Genomic DNA, 20,505 nt, shown 5'->3' with positions numbered 1-20,505 from the left:
AACCTTAATATTTAAAATGAAGATTTTGGGAAGGGGTTAAGAGATCATTGAAAGGTGGCTTGTAAAAGTCAACAAGCCTCAAACCAGGGCACGGTAGAAGTATACCAAAGAAAGTAAGACAGGTGATTCAAGACTGGAGATGGGAAATAGAATTGCTGGGATTGGGGAAAAGAGAGGAAGAAAAAAACATAAAGTATTCCAGAATCAAACAAAAAAAGCTAGTGCAGCAGGAGAAAAAGTAAAGACACAACAGAGAAGAAAAGATGAAGAGGAGGAAAGAATGAAGTAAGGAACTGAGAGGAGTAGAAGACCTAAAAGGGGGAAAATAATTCTCTGGAAGGAAAAAAAGGCATTTTTTTAAAGACTGATGAGTGTTTTTTGATGCTTGTCTGATAAGTTGAGTGAGTGCCTGCAAGTGGACATAATTTCCACGTGAGTCACTCCTGGTTATCCTCTATCCAGTGGCCTGCGGGGTGACCTTGGTATTGGATGAGCAAGACGAAATTTCAGACAGACCACAGGGTATTTTCATCCCTTCAGCAAACTAGATACATGTTGATGAGGAAGAGAGAAAAGAAGCCAGGTTTCAGAGTGTCTAGTGTTTTCTCACTGGCAGTGCTTGAAAATGGGACCTGCAGCTTCTTATTTGACCATACAAGAGTTCTAAAGCAACACATGGCTCAGAATTACCTTGTTCTTATCGGTTTCTAACAGGTGAAAGGTATGCTGTAACATAGGCATCATGGCAACTTGGATGGATAAAGGCTGACTGTTCATAAGAGAATTAAAAGAGAAAGTGGTTGGTCTTTATTACTAAACCTTTTACTTTTAGTATTTATTATATTCTTCCAGGTTTGCTGACAGAAATCCAATGTAAATCTAAACGTTTGCGGAAAAACACCAAGCAAGTCATGGACCTTTTCTGCAGCATAAAGGTGGAGGAAGATGGGGTTGACAGCAAACAGGTTTCATCTACAACCAAGGCTGGGAAGGTAAAATGATTTGGGTTCAGTATGAGAAAGATCTCACTGTATATCTTCTTGTAATGATATTCCTAATTTCGAAAGGTATTTTTTCTGTGGAGCACGAGGAACTAAAGGAGTTACACATCGGTTTGTACATCCATAAGTATGTTCTTCACATTTGCACATTTCCCATGGGCTTGATGCTGTTGTACAAACCTCACATGTGTACTCTGACACTCTTAGAAAGATATCATTAGCATTGTACACAGCCATTCTTTAATTGTAGCATAGCTGTTTGGTCTCCATTTTTACAATGGCTTTTTAGATTACATCTCAGTAAAGTGCTTAGCAACACTTTGCTACTGTAACCTGTTTAAAAATGCAGGTTATTGTTGCTGCTCATGTGTCGCTGTTATTATTTCCAGGATGAGAGTTCTCCAACAGCCAGTCACAGCCTGACTGCTCTGTGGTCTGGTTGAAGTTTTGTCTTGTTCACTGGCTCCTTTGCATGGTCCACCTCTTACTCCACTGTTACTTTTTGCCTGGTTATGCAGCATAAAGCAGATCCTTATGATCCTGTACACCTTTATGAATTGACATTCTGTTTCAGAATGTCAATGGTGCTCTCAGTGGTTACTCGAGTGGACATATCAGTTTCATTATATCTCCTGCCAACATCATTTGATCGTGTTCGCAGTGGTGTCATTAACCATGGCGTGAGTGGGTCTTCAAAATTCCCAAGCAGCTATCCTGTTGAGCCTTCCCCTTTTTCAATCAAGGATGGGACGCTGGATCTTGTGTGGATGAAGGCAGTGTGCAGGATGCCAGAGACTTCAGCATTCATTTGCATAATTTTGTGTTTAATGGAATTAATGGAATAAAATTCATTTTTATTCATGTGAAAGGAACATTATTCTGCATGGACACCAACAGGTCCATGTGGCTTACATTAATCACAACACAATAAGAAACAGGTAGCTTAAAATAATTCCTTGGTAACTATTGTGTCACCATAATCAACAATATGGCAGAAATCTGTTGGTAAATGTTAAAAAGGCAGATCTTCAAAAATTAATATATGGGTGTGACTTATAAATAATGGGCCTGATTCACCAGCCTTGTTTGCCACTGGTGGGAATTCCGATAGCTGAATCAGGCATTGGGGCTAAATTGGGATTCCTGCTGGCAGCAAACACATCCCAATTCACCGGGCCCCAGAGCACACGGAAACCCAATGATGATGCAAAACCCCTTTTACATGTCGTTAGCAGTTTGAAGCCTGATTATAAGCCCTCCCGCAATGTGGACTTTGGTGTAAGTCCTGACAAGTGTAGACCTGGTGCATTGGACCCTAGGGAGGGCAAGGAGGTAAGTGCTCTGGCCAGGTACCCCTCTGCTGCTGCCAGGTGCCCCTCTTCAGCAGACAAGGTACCCCAAGGCACCTGGGGGTTTGGGGAGATCTGGCTGGGGGAAAGTGGTTGACCTCGGGATTCTCCCCTGGGATGGGATCTTGTGGCTGGACTGTCCTACTAGTCCTGGGAAACCTGAAGATCATTCTTGGAATGGTGATTATAGGCAGCTTTCTGATCAAAATCTTCATTTTTCTCTGTGTACTGTGAAAACTTTGAAATGACCTAGTCAATTTCATCTCCATGCCCCCCACTGCAGACTCTCCCTATGCAGTCTGGCAGTGGAAAAGGGACATCTGGGTAGAGCACTTACCTCCTTTCTCCCCCTTGGAGTCCACCGCACCAGATCAGGGTGTCACTGGCCAGTGTGTCAGTGCTAGACTACAAGGGGCAATGCAAGGTTTGCACTGCCAAGGAGCGGGACCAGGAGGAGGGCCTGATGCAGGTGGGGGAGGGGGGAGGAAAAGAGTCCTGAGGAGGTGGGGCCTAGGAGGACTCTATTGGCATCTATGTCTGGTGGGGGGAGTCGGGTTATCCTTATGCTTACGTGGTGTTGGGGCGAGGGGGGAGGGGGGGGTGGTGGGAGGGGAGTGGTGATCCATTCTCTGTGGTAGGGGGGAGGGTATCCGTCTTTACTGAGGGGTTGGGGGTGCACCCCGCTCAGTGTAGGGTCACCTTTTCCATTGTGGGTGGAAGGGGGCCTGTCTCTGAATGCTGAGATTGGGGTGACCTTTAAAAAGGGCGTCTCAATCTCCGAAAAGCTGAGCTGGCTGGTGTGATTTCCATGATGCATGAATTTGCATTGAATGGGTGGGTGAATCCCACCTGACAAGCGCTGCTAATGCCAGCGGGAAACATTCCGGTTTTCCTGCTGGCATGGGCACTTAGAATGCAGTCGGGTGAATTGTGCCCAACGAAATCAGAAAGCAGGTGAGGTTCCTTTGATTTCTCACAGGAGAATCTCATTACTTATGCATTACTGTGATTTCCCTTTCTCCCTGTCACCACACAGAATTCTAACCGTCAGAATAAGTAAATCAGTGCTTCAAGGCGTAATGCCATCGAGTGCATTGGAAAATCACATTAACAGCACAGTAAACATAACTCCATACCTCTCCATAATTAATCTAGTTTAGATAAAGACTGACAAATCTGAACTGGGACAATCTGAATATTTTTCTATTTCTTGTACAGATCCAGCAGAGAGTAGAGTTCACTCCTGAACAACAACAGCTCCTTGAATACATTGTAGAAGCTCATCACAAGTACCGAATACCCCAAGAAGCAGCAAGAAAATTTGTATGTATTTGAAATGCAATTTTTTTTACAATATAAATGTTGCAGCTGCAAAATAACTTGAATTGTATCCCATTCTTTTGGTTGTGTAAAGACCAAATAAATGTGAAATTCATTTTTATTTTTCATTGTTACATGCATGCTGACATATATAATGAAGTTTTATAACTGAGTATATTTGTTTTTGTCTGGACGGTGCCTGAAAATAGGCAGGGGGATCGCTGTGCGGGATTATGTCACACCCATTGCTTCCGATGCAGGTAGCATGCAAACTCATACTGCCTGCGAATTTTACTGATTGCACTATGCAGCCAGTGGAAGGCACTGTTGAATCACTGCATGCCTGAGCAGGGGATGAAAATTTTGAAAGGCTAGCTTGAGTTAAAACTAGCCTGCAGTACTTGCAGCAGGAGCAGGTGCTGGAGTCATTTGAAGAGGGATTTTGTAAATGTGTAGAGTTTCCAAATCAATTTCATGGTCCTCTTTTTGCTTCTCCATCTTGAAAACAAACTAATCAAAATTTTCAATGACCTCAGGCTTGTTAAGTTTAATAGAGTCATAGCGGTTTACAGCATGGAAACAGGCCCTTCGGTCCATGCCACCCTTTTTTTTTAAACCCCTAAGCTAATCCCAATTGCCCGCATTTGGCCCATATCCATCTATACCCACCTTACCCATGTAACTGTCTAAATGCTTTTTAAAAGACAAAATTGTACCCGCCTCTACTACTACCTCTGGCAGTTTGTTCCAGACACTCACCACCCTTTGTGTGAAAGAATTGCCCCTCTGGACACTTTTGTATCTCTCCCCTCTCACCTTAAACCTATGCCCTCTAGTTTTAGACTCCCCCACCTTTGGGAAAAGATATTGACTATCTAGCTGATCTATGCCCCTCATTATTTTATAGACCTCTGTAAGATCACCCCTCAGCCTTCTACGCTCCAGAGAAAAAAGTCCCAGTCTATCCAGCCTCTCCTTATAACTCAAACCATCAAGTCCCGGTAGCATCTTAGTAAATCTTTTCTGCTCTCTTTCTAGTTTAATAATATCCTTTCTATAATAGGGTGACTAGAACTGTACATGGCATTCCAAGTGTGGCCTTACGAATGTCTTGAAAACTTCAACAAGACGATAAAACTCCTGTGTTCAATGTTCTGACCAATGAAACCAAGCATGCTGAATGCCTTCTTCACCACTCTGTCCACCTGTGACTCCACTTTCAAGGAGCTATGAACCTGTACCCCTAGATCTCTTTGTTCTGTGACTCTCCCCAACGCTCTACCATTAACTGAGTGAGTCCTGCCCTGGTTCAATCTACCAAAATGCATCATCTTTCATTTATCTAAATTAAACTCCATCTGCCATTCGTCAGCCCACTGGCCCAATTGATCAAGATCCTGTTGCAAACGGAGATAACTTTCTTCACTGTCCACTATGCCACCAATCTTGGTGTCATCTGCAAACTTACTAACCATGCCTCCTATATTCTCATCCACATCATTAATATAAATGACCCAGCACTGATCCCTGAGGCACACCACTGGTCACAGACCTCCAGTTTGAAAAATGACCCTCTACAACCACCCTCTGGCTTTCGTCATCAAGCCAATTTTGTATCCATTTAGATACCTCACCCTTGATCCCGTGAGATTTAACCTTATGCAACCTACCAAGCGGTACTTTGTCAAAGGCCTTGCTAAAGTCCATGCAGACGACATCAACTGCACTGCCCTCATCAACCTTCTTGGCTACCCCTTCAAAAAACTCAATCAAATTTGTGAGACATAGCGTATAAGCCTGTACCTTTCTTGACTTGTCAGACAACGCAGCACTGCAGTAAATACGCCACTCCTTCTCAAATGTTTCCCAACTATCCATAATATTTTCAGCAAAGATGAGTGGGTCAATGCGACAAAGTCCTTGTGCCATACTGCCAACTTCTGACACCATGTGAATGTGTCGGTTTCTGGAATCACTGGCTGCAAGGATTTTCAACAAAGAATAGTTTATTCACTAGCTTAGCAGCTACTTCAACACTTGTGCTCTGCCCACATTCCTGGGGATAACTCCTGTGCTCCAGCCAAGTGACCACTTGGTCTATATCTTCCCCATTTAGTTGGAACACCCGGTGCCATGAGATATAATAGTATGTGCAATAAGAAACTATGTACAGACCATTGTGTAGCATACAAACATACAAGTTAAATGAGTTAACAATGCATAACTATTTACATATGCAGTGAGGCACAGATTGAGCTGTTTGCAGCTGGTGCATAGCCCATCACATCTCCTCCACCCCCCTCTGTTGGAGAAAGATGAAATTCAAAAGTCAGTTCTAGGCTAGGTGGTAATGAAGTCCTGAAATTTCATGTTTGGTTTGTTCAGTTTGCTCAGGCACCCGGAGTGTGTGTTTATGCCAGTTGGTGATGGTATAGTATATCTCTGGCTGGTATCCTGAATGTGGATGACGCGGAACATTTCATCAGCATGTTCTGTGTGTGCAGGGCTCATTGCATTGGCCTCCAGAATAGTTTGCATGTCCACGGGTGTAAGGGGCCTGTTTCATAGGCCTGATGACTGAAGTGCTGTATAATCTGTTGGTGCTGGTTTGAACAGCTAACTGTAGGAGGAGACGGTGTATATAGTGTGCATCGTCTGAGACTACCATGTAACTGTTTGGTTGTGGGACATGGCTGTGTGCCACCGTGAAATGGTCATTGCCACTTGCAGTCTGAATCTTGACCATTTGACCAGATGTTAGAGGGCTGAGTCTGTGGGAATCTCGATCATAGTGCGATTTGCTTCTCAGTCTGTGTTACATGAGGACTCACTGTTTTGGCCTCTGCAGTAGTTTGCGTGAAACGTTGGTTTCAAGTTTGGGCTCCAGCAGAGCCTGAGCAATAGGAGTCGTGGTCCTGGGACACCTGGAAAAGAGTGGTTGTGCGGACGAGGGCAGGCCTTGACTTGGTAGATTTCGCAGGCTGAGGGTGCAGCACAGTAGTCTGTGCGATCCTGTGAACATTTCTCTAGAGGATGCTCGGTTGAACAAACCATCCGTACTGCCAGGCTGTTTGACTGTGGATAAAGGGAATCGCTCATGATATGCTCAAAGTGCCATGTGCGTGTAAAGTTGCTGAATTTAGTGGAGACGAATTGGCGAGTGTTGTCTGTCAAGAGCCTCTGAGGGATGCCATGTATCTCTTGAGTCTGATCATGTCTGTTGTTATCATCATGTTTGGCAGGTAGTCAAGTTCAAACCGCCCAGAATATGAATCAACTAAGATGAGGTGTTGTTTACCATTCCATTCAAACAAGCTGTGAATGACCATGGGAGGTCCGAGACCTCATGTAAGTGCAAAGGTTATTTTGCTTGATGCAGTTTGAGTGCATTGGATGGTGCGGATCTGGAGACTTCCTTTTCCATGTCTGCGTACATAGAGGGCCAGTATAGTGATTCTTTGTATCTGGTTGTTTCCAACCTGGGGTGCCCCTGGTGACGTTGTTAGGTGTAGTACCTGTGAAGAGATGGAGGGATGATGAATCGCTGGCCATGCAGTATCAGTCGATCCTGTATAGTTAGTTCAGCTCTGATGGTGAAGAATGTGCAGAGCTTGTGGAGAAGCTCCTTGAGGACTCTGGCCTGTCTCTTCATGATGATTTTGTGTAGTTGTCTGAATGTGATGTCCGCCTTATGGCACCTTTGAGTTTCTGAATTCGACAAGAGGACAGCACCTCTATTGCCATGATATTGATGTTTTCCTCACCATCTGTCTGTTCTGTATTGGGTAGAAACGGCATCAGCCTAGTACAGCTCCTTACCACGTTTGTAGATGAACCTGAGATTGTAATGTTGCAGCATTAGCATCATGCATTGCAGCCATGCAGACACAGTGCGGAGAGGCTTTTTTAAGATAGGTATGAGTGGCTGATGATCAATTTCAACACTTACAAGATGACTATGTATGAAGTTATAAAATTTCTGACAGTTGAAGACTAGAGCGAGGGGTTCCTTCGATCCATGTACGGTGAGTCTCAGTGTCAGTGAAGGCCCTTGGTGCAATGGTTATTGGTCTGCCATTCTGGATGCAGATTGCACCAAGTCCGTGCTGGGAGGCTTTGGCTGATATGAGTATGGGTATTTGAATGCCAAAGTATTGTAGCACCGGTGGGACTACAAGTGCCTGTGTGAGTCTGTTGAAGACTGCTGTGTGGTGCTCCTGCCAACATCATTCGAAGTCCTGGTGGAGGAGCTGATGAAGAGATCCAGTGACCTCACTATTAGAAGGAATGATTTTAGAAAGATAACTAGTCATTCAAAGAAAGTGCTATACAATGTGCTTGTCCACAGGAATAACCAAATGTCGAATGGCCATTGTCTGAAACAGGCTTTACACCAGCAGCTATCAGTGAATGACCCACATTAAAAAACCTGACTGACTGTGAATCTGCATTTCACAGGGTTAAGCTTCAGCTGTATGGTCCTGATTCTGTTGAGGTTGAGATAAAGACATGCGTCATGCATAATACCACCCCAAACAAGGATGTCATCAACAATGACCTTGCAAGGTTGAGCTGTGAAGACTTGCTCCATGCACTGCTGGAAAACCTCACTGTCCGTGGAGATTCTATAGGACGCATGAAGAAAATGATATCAGCCTACTGGAGATGTGAATGTGGTCAGTTCTGAGGATTCCTCTGCCAGAACCCACATTTTGCATCGAGAATGTTGAACAACTTAGTATTTGGCATATCTGCTATTATCTGAGGGTGATGAGGTCTGAGCAGTTTAAGTGTCTTGGGTCAATACATACCCTGACTGTGCCATCTTTCTTTACTGCAGCCGCCATTGCTGAAACCCATTCTGTGTCTGTAGGAGTGATGACACTTTGTATTGTCATCCAATGAAGTTCATTGACTACTTTCTGCTTCATGGCTACTGGTAACTCTTCTCGGAGCACAGACTATGGTCTGAATCATCTAGTCTCCTGATAAATAACTGGTAGCTTACCTGTGATGTCACAGATTAAAAGGTCTTTGTATTCTGTCGTCTCTGGGGCAGTTGTTGTAGAACATGTACTACTGGACCACGTTGAATGAACCCCAATGTAATGCTGTCCCAAAGATCTAGTCATGGCCTTACATTCTGGTCGACTATATGAAACTTAAACCTGTGTGCAGTGGAGGGCAGCTACACCTTCAGTGTGGATGGTTTATTCATCACAAGCCATGAGGTCTGCCCAGGTGCTGGGATCTGGTGCTGAATATGGGTCTATTCAGCTGGATAATATGTTACACTTCCCTCCAGTGGCAATCTTTACCTTCAGTGTTGTGTTACTGCAAATGATGTTGAGGGTGGTGAAGATCTCACCCTTTACTGTGACGGTGTTGACACTCTCACACTATAATGTTGTTGGAGGCTCCGTGGCTTTGTTGCATTGGTTGAGCTCCAATACATTCACTTTACTGACACTCCAACTCGTGAAGGACTGACCAGCTGCCATGTTGCTGATGGCAGAGGAGGGCTGCTGCGGTTTCAATCCGCAGCGAAGTGATTCCATTTCCCACATTTTTTGCAGCTTTTAACATATGCAAAACAGAATATGTTCTGTTTGGAGGGTGCTGGCCACTGCATTTGGAGCAAGGTGCACCATGTACTGCAAATATTTCTGTTCCCTGACTAAAGTCTCTGCTTTTTTCTGATTGTTTGAATATACAATGGCTGCTTGTAACATTGGGGGGGTGACTCAAACAGAAACTGTTTAACGGGCTTCCCACTGGCCAAAACCTCCATGAATCTCCTGCCGCTAACTTTCTGGCGCCTTCCACTTTGCGCCGGAAATCAGCAAGGAGCTGTATAAATTATTTAAAATAGAATTTGCATGTCAATAGTGGGTCCGGGACTGAAGTCTCTGGGCCCGCTAGCCTCTCCCCCCCCCCCCCCCCCCCCCCCCCACCACGCACCCCCCCCCCCCCCCCCCCCCCCCACCTCCTCCCACCCCGGCCAGGAGTGTTTCACTCCAGCAGGGTTTACAGTAACTCCCCACTTGCAGGGACCTGCCGGCCCAACCCCACTGGAGTGAGGAGGGGCCACGTTGGCCCCCAGGAGGTCGGGGTAAGGGGAGGTACCCACTGGGCAGTGCCAAGGAGCAGGACTTAATGGGGGCAGGACCTATGGGAGGGAGGCCTCTGGGGGAGATCGGTGAGGATGGGGGGTCCCGCTGTCACTCTGCAGTGACAGAGGGAAAGGGAGGGTGACCAGCAATCGGGGCTGGCCATCGGTGGTCCGGGAGACCAGCAATCGTGTGGTTGGGGGGGGGGGGTCACACGGCCAGCATTGTAGGATTGTGGGGCTGGCCAGCAATCGGGAGGCTGGCAGTGCAAGGCTACTGCGCATGTGCCGATCTTGGCTCTGACAGATCAGTGCATGGGCAGTGGCCCGCTCAGCGCTATGCTGCTGGCCTCTCTAGTGGGAATAGGTCTCGCCCAGAGATTTTTCATGAGATTCACGCTCGTGCACTCTGCAGTGCACAGAATGTGGGCGATTCATTTTGAAAAATCCCACTAAAAAAATCAGCAGGATTTACTCCAGTTTTTACGCAAATTCGACACTTAGAATTATTTTGGGAGAATCCCACCCTAGGTCTTTCTCACACAGCAGCTGCTTACGGGCTAAGTCATTAAGAATTCCACAAACTATTTGATGCCTGATTAGTTCATCAGTGACAGTTCCAAATGTACATTTCTTTGCCAATGGTTTCAGGGTGGACATGTAAGATTGTATTGATTCATCTGCTCTTTGGTTTGTTGAACTGAACACGTTTATTGAGGATTATGTTTTTTATCAGCAGACAGATATTCTCAATTTTTTTTAAGATTACTTCAGGGTCCTCCTTTTCCTCCTCCATCTGGAAAAAAAATGACTTGAATTTTTTGATTGTCTTGGGGCCAGCTAAGTTTACTAGAATGTAAGCCTTTACCTTTTTCAACTTGTCAGACAATGCAACATTGCAGTAAATACACCACTCCTTTTCAAACCATTCCCAATTATCGGTAAAATTTTCAATGTGGCAAACTCCTTGTGCCATACTGCCAATTCCTGACATCATGTAAATGTGTTGGGTTCCTGACAGCACGGACTTTCAACAATGAGTAGTTTGTCCACTAGCTTGGCAACTACATCAGCATTTGTGCTCTGGCCATGCTCCCGGGGATAACTCCTGAGCTCCCACCAGATTACCTCTTTTGTAGCCGTGTCATCATCTTTTCACCTGACAACTTAGTCCACAGATTTGACCTGGAGAATTCACAAGAATGGGACAGCGTGGCAGAGAGCAAACTCCCAGATTTTCCAATGTTGCACTGGAGGCCATCCTGCAGGATTTGGAGAGGGAGATTGGTGTCAGCCATCCACAGGGGACTGGGAGACCCTTCAGACAAACTTTGCAAAGACTGTGGGTCCTTCACAAAGATTGTCTGGAGGGCCTCCTGTCCAGCTGCGAACAAATCACATCACTCTCTTTCCAGCTCTTGCACCAAGGACTCCTGAACCAGACAGCTGTGGCAGTCAATGCTTATGGTCGAGCCCAGAGGAACTGATGCAGTATTGTAAAAACTCCGTGATCTCACACAAGTGGTCACTGAATTCAATGCCATATCCCATCAGCTGCATTACTAGTCTCTCAAACTGCTCAACACCCCATCATCACCTCCCAACAATCTATATTATGACTCATATCTCACAGTCATAGCTTCACCTCACCCTTATATATTTGGTGTTGTTGCAAGCCTCAAATCCACATCTCACAGCTTACACACTGCCAACTATTCAACCAAGACAACTACATCACCTAAGTGTATTGCATCACACTCACTGGCACACATCCCTCTCTCTTGCAGGACAAGGTGGCACATAACCAGAGACAGCAGGATCTAGATGGTACGAGATAGGCATGGCTGCATGGCCTTACCTCAATGGAAGAGATGATGCTTGTCGTCATTGAAGTGGTCGGTCCTAAAACCATCACTAGCTGTAAAATAACTTTACCCTCATATCTAATCCTCCTCTCACCTCCTATTTCTCTCCCATCCCATAATCTCTTTTGATTTACAAGGTGCAGAGGACATAAGCGTGCACTAAAAATAGAAAATGGTGAAAATCATCAGCAGGCCAGCCAGCGTCTGTGAAGAGAGAAGCAAAGTTAACATTTCAGGTCAATTACCTTGTCAGATTTCAAGCATCCACCAAACAGTGCTCTTGCGTGATTGGAAGCATGTACTCTTGCACCCCACCTACCCTTGGCACAACCCTATCCTTGCACCTTTCTCCTTCCAGATACCCAAGAACTGCAGGCTGGCCAGCCAATGGTGGAACAGCAAGAGGTATTGAGCACAAAGACAGTGAGGAAGAAGAAACTGTAGAAGTTGATGATTCAGTTCCAGAGAAATACTGAAATAATAACATACCAGATAATGTCGTTAAAGGAAAGATTCCATCCACCTAGTTTGTGCTGGCTTCATCAGAAAACAAATTAAATAATAGTAGCCACTTATTCCCAGCATAAAGACCAATATCAAGATTTTTCATCCCACCATTCTAAAGAACAAATCAATGTTTAGCTTTTACCCTTTGTTTGGTGCCCAAGAGAATATTGTTGATAAACTTTAAAACCTTAAAAATATTTGGATGAACACTTGAAATATTTAAGGATATGGGAAAAATGCAGGAAAATGGGATTAGCGTGCCTTTAGTGGTTTATTATTGTGGGTGCAGATGCGATGGGCCAAGGGATCTTTTCTGCGCTGTATGCCTCTATGACGCTAAAAATCAAATAGCGTGCTTCAATTTGACAGCAGGTGCCCATGTCAATGACACAATGACATCTGATAACCACCTCACCTGTGGCATTTTTGGCAAAACCTGCCTCTCACAGATTGGACTCTTCAACAATCAACAAATGTCTACCATGTGAAATGGATTTGCTGCATATCTTCCATCTCACATGGATAGAAGATGCCAATGAAGGTTTTGTATAGTCTGTGTATTGGTATGTACCTTGAATAATGTCAAATGCTGGGGGTGGAAGATTGCTGAATAAAAAGTGCTGCTCTCCACTGTAAAAGCATGGAATGTAGTATAGATTTCTCGGTGGTACAGGATTTACGATAGTTTACATTGTTTATTGTAACACTTGTGGAGAAAATATTCAACATACATTATATTTTTCTTCTGGGATTATGATGATAAATCTTATTTTTAAAGAAAATATTTTGTGCAGTTTCTGATACCATTGTATCTTTATGATTTAGCTGCTGGAACTTGCAAACCCTGTGGAGGATTTTCTTCGGCTCACGGAGAATGCTACGCTACACGTTGAAGTATTAGTGGAGTTTACCAAAAGATTACCAGGTGAGAAGGGTTCAAATTTTCTGTGTTATACTATGGGAACACAGCCTGTAAATAACCTTAACACAATTGGGTTTTAGGTTCAAGTTTATTTATTATTGTTCAAGTAGGCTCACATTAACACTACAATGAAGTTACTGTGAAAATTCTCTAGGCTCCACACTCTGGCGTCTACCCGTTTGGGTAGACTGAGGGAGAATTTAGCATGGCCAGTGCACCAAACCAGTACATCTTTGGACTGTGGGATGAAACTGGAGCTCCCGGAGGAAACCCATGCAGACACGGGGAGAATGTGTAGACCCCCCACAGACAATAGCCCACGCCATGAATCGAACCCGGGTCATTGGTGCTGTGAGGCAGCAGTGCTAATCACTGTGCTAAATTCACTGTGCAATAGTAGCAGGTCAAGAAATGCTCTATTTCTTTTGCTGCAGTAGTGAGCCTTTTTAAGCGGCAATGCTTTAGAGGGTCATGTGACCTGTTCGGCCAATTGGGGCAAAGCGTGGGCTCTCCCAGGCAGTTGAGAGACTCGCATCAAAATAATCAAAAGCATCTTTCTCACTCTCTGTACAAAGTTATTCTTGTTAATAAATACTTCTTTAGTTACTTTGAAGGATTGTGTTCAAAATATTGAATGCCTGCAATACTTCTTCAATGCAAACGAAAAGCAGGGGAGAAGAAGCAGAGGGTAATTCTGTTAACGCATGCATTGCCCAAATCTATAAGTTGATAAGGAGTTTGACTTCTCTGGATGCCCTGACACTAACACCTTTGAAGAACTCATAGAAATAGTGAAAGGACATTATCATCCAAAGCCCTCGGTGACTATTGTGATGAAGATGTGCAAATGATATGTATATATATTGTATGTTTCTTTATGTTTCAGGAAAATGTTTAAAAATTCAGTTTTTTTCTACAGGTAGTCAGTATGTCTGGAAGGAATACATGGGAGAGCAGAATAATTACTCACTTCAACCTTGCATGTGGTTATGTTAAGTAGAGTTAATGGAGTTTTGTTTACTTAAATTCTTCTGGGATTTCAGATTAGAGTGATTGACAGGGTCAAGGGATGTTGTGGCTTTTGTGCAATCCCAGATCTGCACAAAAAAGAAACAAGCTTTTCATAGAATCCCTGCAGCCATTCAGCCCATTGACCCTGCGCCAACAACAATGCCATCCAGGCTCTAACCCCATAACCGCACATATTTACCCTGCTAGTCCCCCTGACAGTAAGGGGCAATTTAGCATGGCTATCAACCTAACTCGCACATCTTTGGACTGTGGGAGGAAACCCTGGAGAAACCCATGCAGACATGGGGAGAACGTGCAAACTCCAGTCACCCGAAGCCAGAATTGAACTCAGGTGCCTGATGCTGTGATGCAGCAGTGCTAACCACTGTGCCACCACCGTGCCACCCATTTGCAGAAAGGTGTTTGTTTGGCTGTTCTGGTTGAAGTTATGAGGGTTTTGCAGGCCTCTGAAAGCTCTATATTTCTATGAAAACTCCAAGGATGTCAATACTCATTTTGGCAAATTTTGTGATTGCTAACTACATTTAAAGGAGATTTTAAGTCTGTAAGAAGTATGTTGCTTATTTGGAACAGAAATAGTGAAAGGTTAGAAATTAGAGTTGTTTCTTTTCATGCTTAAAGATTGTTCAATTGTTAAGAATTAAGCTGCTTTACTTTGTTGGAGTTATACTTAAATTGTGCTATGATTAAAACTTGTTTTGATAAAAGAGCCCTAATTTGTCAATGACATTACTCCTGGGTGAAGCTTCTTTTCCTCACCTTTATGCCAAAATAGAAAAATTGTTGGGGTCTAGTCTGGCTTCATAATATATCTTGGGGTTCTGGTCTAGTACCCTAACACTATACAGAGATACAAGTTTAATTCGATGGCAAGAGCCCCAAGAAGGTAATAGTAGCTTTTTGGTGAGGTTGAGGCAAATGGCTGACCATTGTGAATTTGTATCTGCCCTTAATGAAATGTTGAGAGACCGGTTAGTGTGTGGGAGTGAATAATACTGCCATACAGAAGAAATTCTGAAGATGGTGTTCGAAATTGCCCTTGCTATGGAAAGTGCAGAAAAAGGCATCATGGAACTTCAAAGTGTGCAAGCTCGCGAGGTCCACCAAGTTTGGAGGGAAACTGCAAATGGCAGTAGCACCAGGGATAGAGGCGCAGAGTTTAACGAACAAAAATGTACTGAACCAGAATGAGTGCAGAGGTATAGGAGATTTGGTTTACAAACCATGAACTGTGGAGAATGATATCAGTGTGGGGGAGCCCACCCCCAAGAGATGTGTAGGCTGATGGAAGCTGTGTGCTATGCCTGCGGCTGGCAAAGGGTATATAAAAAGCAAGTGTAAGGCTAAACAGGACCTGCCCGGTGCTGGAAGAAAAGAAATTCCGGCTCCAGTGCACAGCGTAGAGAGTAATTCTGAAGAAGGATCAGATGTATACAGTTTGAATAATATTAAGGTGGACAAAGTGGTTCCCATCACAATTCTACTGATGGTTAATGGCCATCCACTCAAAATGGAGACAGACATAGGAATCTCTGCTACATTAGTGGGAGAACAAACTTATCAATACCCACAGGGAGGAGTCCAGCCCTTGAGATTAAAAGGCATGGCAACCAGGCTGGCGACATATACGGGGGAGGCAGTACTGATCTTGTGAATAACTATAACACCTATAAGTTACTGACAGCAGTCTGCCCAACTGCCTTTAATTGTAGTCAGGGGTCAAAGGCCAAACTTGATGGGACAAGATTGGCTTCAGGAAATATAATTGAACTGGGTAGAAATTTTCAAAATTAATAAAGGGGACCTATATGACATCTTCAGGAAATACCAGGAGATATTTCAAAAAGTAGTTGAAATATAAGGCAAGAAAGCCAGAATTTCTGTACATCCAGAGGCTACACCAAAACTTTACAGAGCAAGAACCGTACCCTACCGACTACGTGGTTTGGTGAAACGTCACAGCAGTGCCACTTACAACAGCTCTATATAAATGTGAAGATTAAACTTAAAAGGTTAGCAGATCTGGGCATTATCAAGCTCGTACAGTTTGTGGAGTGCGCAGCTCCCTTTGTGCTGATACTTAACCCAGATAAGACTATGAATATGTGAGGACTCTAAATTCAAATATGTGGGGACTAAAATTTGAATATGCTGGCATTATAAACTAACAGTGATCAAGGTGGCAAGCTTGGACAGGTATCCTATACCTAAAATAGATGACTTGTGTGCCAAGCTAGCTTACACTAAGTTAGACATGAGTTATGTGTACCAGCAGCTGGAACTAGATGATGCATCCAGGGAGTTCATCACTATTAACACATATAAGGGTACACCAGACTGCCTTTTGGTTGTGCAATCTTTCAACGCACAATGGAGATTATATTGTATTACAAGGTTTACCAAAGGTAATTTTACTTGGATGATGTGCCAATCACAGGCGGCACAGAAGAGGAGCACATAACCCTAACCTTAACCAACCTGGAGAAGGTTTTAAAATATTTACAGAAAGCTGGAGTAAGATTAAAGAGAGTGAAATGCAACTTTAAATCAAATGAGGTAACTTATTGGGGTTTAGAGAGATGGATAAGGGGTGCATTTGATGGAAGGTAAAATTTGGACCATGAAAGAAGCACCAGCCCAAAAGAATGTGTCAGAGCTAAAATCTTTTCTTGGAATGGTAAATTATTATGGAAGTGCCAGGTTCACATTTATATAGAGCTGTTATAAGTGGCACTGATGTGACATTTCACCAGACCCAGCTGAATATTCGGTGCGGGTTAAATATCTGGCAGCTTGTCATAAGGGATTCTCAAGTATGTCTGTGCTGTCCCCATTTCAGTGCTTCCCACCGGAAACCATAGATAGACAGGGATATCCACTGCTTGTTGAAGTCCAGGTCTAAGGCCTTCAAGTCAGGCAACCCTGACCTATACAAGAAATCCAGATACGATCTATGGAGATCCAATGAAGATGTTCAAGAGACAGTACCGGACCAAGCTAGAGTCTCAGGCTAGCCACACGGACTCCCGTTAACTATGGCAAAGTCTGCAAAACATAACAGGCTATGAGGTGAAGGTGTGTAGAATCACTAGCACCAATGCACCCCTCCCCGATGAGCTCAACGCATTCTATGCCCGTTTTCAGCAAGAGGTCAGTGAGAGCACACCCTCCACCCCAGAAGCCTCACCATTACAGACCTCAGAGAAGCCTGCTCGAAGGTCAAGCCATGGAAAGTGACTGGCTTAGATGGGGTACCCGAATGAGCACTCAGATCCTGTGAGAACCAACTGCTGGGGGTTTTTGCAGACATCTCTAACCCCTCTTTACACCAATCTGAGGTCCTATCTGCTTCAAGAAGATGACCATTACTCCTGTACCAAAGAAAAGCTAAACAGCGTGCCTGAATAACTATTGTCCAGTGGCTCTGACATCCATCATATGAAGTGCTTCAAAAAGTTAGTCATGGCACAAATTAATCCCGGCCTCCCAGATTGCCCTGATCCACAACAGACGCCATCTCCCTGGCCCTACACTCAACCCTGGAACACTTAGAGAACAAAGACACTTATGTTCGACTCCTGTTTATTGACTACAGCTCAGCCTTCAACACCATTATTCCTACAAAACTCATCTCAAACTCTGTGGCCTAGGGCTCAGCTCCTCCCTCTGTGATTGGATCCTACACTTCCGAACCCACAGACTGGAACCAGTAAGGATAGGCAACAACACCTCCTTCACGGTTATCCTCAACAGCAGTGCCCCACAAGGCTGTGTCCTCAGCCCCTTACTATACTCCTTATACACTGATGACTATATGGCCAAATTCCCCTCCAACTCGATTTTCAAGTTTGCTGATGACACCACAATAGTGGGTCGGATCTCAAACAATGATGAGATGGAGTACAGGAATGAGATAGAGAATCTGGTGAACTGGTACGACGACAATAATCACTCCCTCAATGTCAGTAAAACGAAGGAGTTAGTCAAAGACTTCAGGAAGCGTAGCGGAGGACATGCCCCTGTCTACATCAACGAAATGAAGTGGAAATGTTTGATAGCTTCAAGTTTTTAGGAGTCCAGATCACCAACAACATGTCCATGCCGACACTATAGTTAAGAAAGCCCATTAACACCTCTACTTTCTTAGGAGGCTAAGGAAATTTGGCATGTCTGCTAAGACTGTCACCAACGTTTACACATGCACCATAGAAAGCATCCTTTCTCATTATATCACAGCTTGGTATGGCTCCTGCTCTGTCCAAGACAGCAAGAATGAAGCCCAGTCCATCACGCAAACCAGCCTCCCATCCATTGACACTGTCTACACTTCCCGCTGCCTCGGCAAAGCAGCCAGCATAATTAAGGACCCCACGCACCCCAGGCATTCTCTCTTCCACCTTCCTCCATCGGGAAAAAGATACAAAAGTCTGAGGTCATGTACCAAATGACTCAAAAACAGCTATCGAAGGAATGGCTTTATCTTCTCCAAATAAGTCTAATAGGGTTTATGATCAATAATTATGGTAATGCTGCCCTTAATCATATTGATGGATTTTTTTAAATCCCAAAGTGAATGCCAACCCCACAGTCTTGATTTGGAAGGCTGGGGGTGAAATTACCAGAATTTGGCAAAGCGGTAGTTACAGCGAGACAAATAGAGTAAATGGCGCCGACAGCTCCGACGTAATGACCACGAGAATAAGGCCACACCTGCGGTCACCTCCCTCTGATTCGCCTGCACAGCTCCACTTAATCCCCGCCACAGGGGAGCTACATATAAATGGCTTATCTTCCCTGCTGCCATTAGACTTTTGAATGGACCTACCTCATATTAAGTTGACCTTTCTCTACACCCTAGCTATGTCTGTAATGCTACATTCTGCACCCTCTCCTTTCCTTCTCTATGAATGATATGCTTTGTCTGTATAGCGCCCAAGAAACAATACTTTTTACTGTATAATACATGTGACAGTAATAAATCAACCCTTCCCTTTCTACACCACCGTACACATCTTCCCTTGCTCTCCCCTATTAGGATTCTGAATGGATTGTTCCTGTGTGATACCCTGGTCCACTCCTCTATCACCTTCAATTCCTTATTCCCTTCCCACAGCACTTTCCCATGCAATTGCAGGAGATGTAACATTTGAGATGGTGACAAGGTGCATTGGCCATGCTAAATTCTCCGTCAGTGTACCTGAACAGGCGCCGGAGTGTGGCAACTATGGGATTTTCACTGTAACTTCATTGCAATGTTAATGTAAGCCTACTTGTGACACTAATAAATAAACTTAGACTTTAGGCGTGGCAGGCATGGGTCTTGAGTGGGAGCTGCATTGTGAGGAGCATGGCAGCAAGTAGTTGGGAACATGGTGATTGGGGGAGGGGGGGGGGGTGCTGGCAAAGACCGAAATGAATGTGAAGGTAGAAGGGGTGTGTGAGGGAGTCCAGAAAAAGACTGCATGAGGCTCACTTACCCTGGCTGAATGCAAAAGATCATTCATTTTCTTCCGACACTGCTGCCCCATCCTCTTTTGCATGCACTCACTAACGGCTTCCACTGCATCCCAGGCGGGGGTAGTGACTTTGGTGGGAGGCATTCTCCTGGGCTGGGGATAGAGTGCATCCCGCTTCTGCTCCACTCCCTCTGAGAAAGGCAGTGCAGGCTTCCTGGCTGCCACAACCTGCAGTCGCTGTGGAATAAGTGCTGGGGAGGCACTGGAGCCATTTATATGTAGCTCCCCTGTGCCGGGAACTAAGTGGAGTTTTGGCAGGTGAATCAGAGGGAGACAGCCGCAGGTGTGGCGTTATTCTCGTGCTCAATAATGCTTTTGTCAATGAGGCTTAAGATCTGGTCAGAAATTACATCGGAGCTGTTGGCGCCACTTACTCTATTTGTCTCGCCGGAACTACCACTTTGCCAAATTCTGGTAATTGCGCCCCCAACCTTCCAGATCGAGACTATGGGGTGATTAAGGATGGCATTTCACCATAATTATTGATCATAAACCCCTACTAGACTTACTTGGAGAACATAAAGCCATTCTTCCAATAGCATCTGCAAGAATACAGCATTTTGCTGTATTGTTGGCCGCTTATGAATAAAGCTTCCAACTCAGACAAGGGACACGTATATCAAATGCAGATGCCTTGAGCTGAGCGACTCCCAATAGTGGAAAGTATGCTGCTCCCACCAGTGCCACAAGAAATTATCTTTGCCTCGAATTTCCTGCAGAAATTATCTTTGCCTCGAATTTTCTTGACACATTACCATGTTGTCACAACAGATCAAATACTGGACTCAGAAGGATCCAATATTGTCCAGAGTTAAGTGTATGCTCCTTCATGGCATTATGATAGAATGTCTGAAGAATTAAAACCTTTTCAAACAAGGAAGGAT

General features: G+C 44.4%; 1 protein-coding gene across 4 annotated transcripts in view; it reads left to right on the top strand.

Moving 5' to 3' along the window:
* LOC144479150 (bile acid receptor-like) overlaps nt 1-20,505 on the top strand; it is a 199,419-nt gene that overhangs the window by 137,425 nt on the left and 41,489 nt on the right. For all 4 annotated transcript variants that reach the window (XM_078197701.1, XM_078197700.1, XM_078197702.1 and 1 more), the window contains exons 5-7: nt 853-992; nt 3,569-3,673; nt 12,977-13,076. In XM_078197701.1, the coding sequence (XP_078053827.1) occupies nt 853-992; nt 3,569-3,673; nt 12,977-13,076 (345 nt within the window). The remainder of the gene's footprint in view (nt 1-852; nt 993-3,568; nt 3,674-12,976; nt 13,077-20,505) is intronic.

The sequence above is a fragment of the Mustelus asterias genome, chromosome 25, assembly GCF_964213995.1.
Source record: "Mustelus asterias chromosome 25, sMusAst1.hap1.1, whole genome shotgun sequence".
NCBI classification, from domain to species: domain Eukaryota; kingdom Metazoa; phylum Chordata; class Chondrichthyes; order Carcharhiniformes; family Triakidae; genus Mustelus; species Mustelus asterias.
The sequence above is the reverse complement of the archived record's forward strand: the minus strand, read 5'-3'. Positions and strand labels throughout refer to the sequence as shown.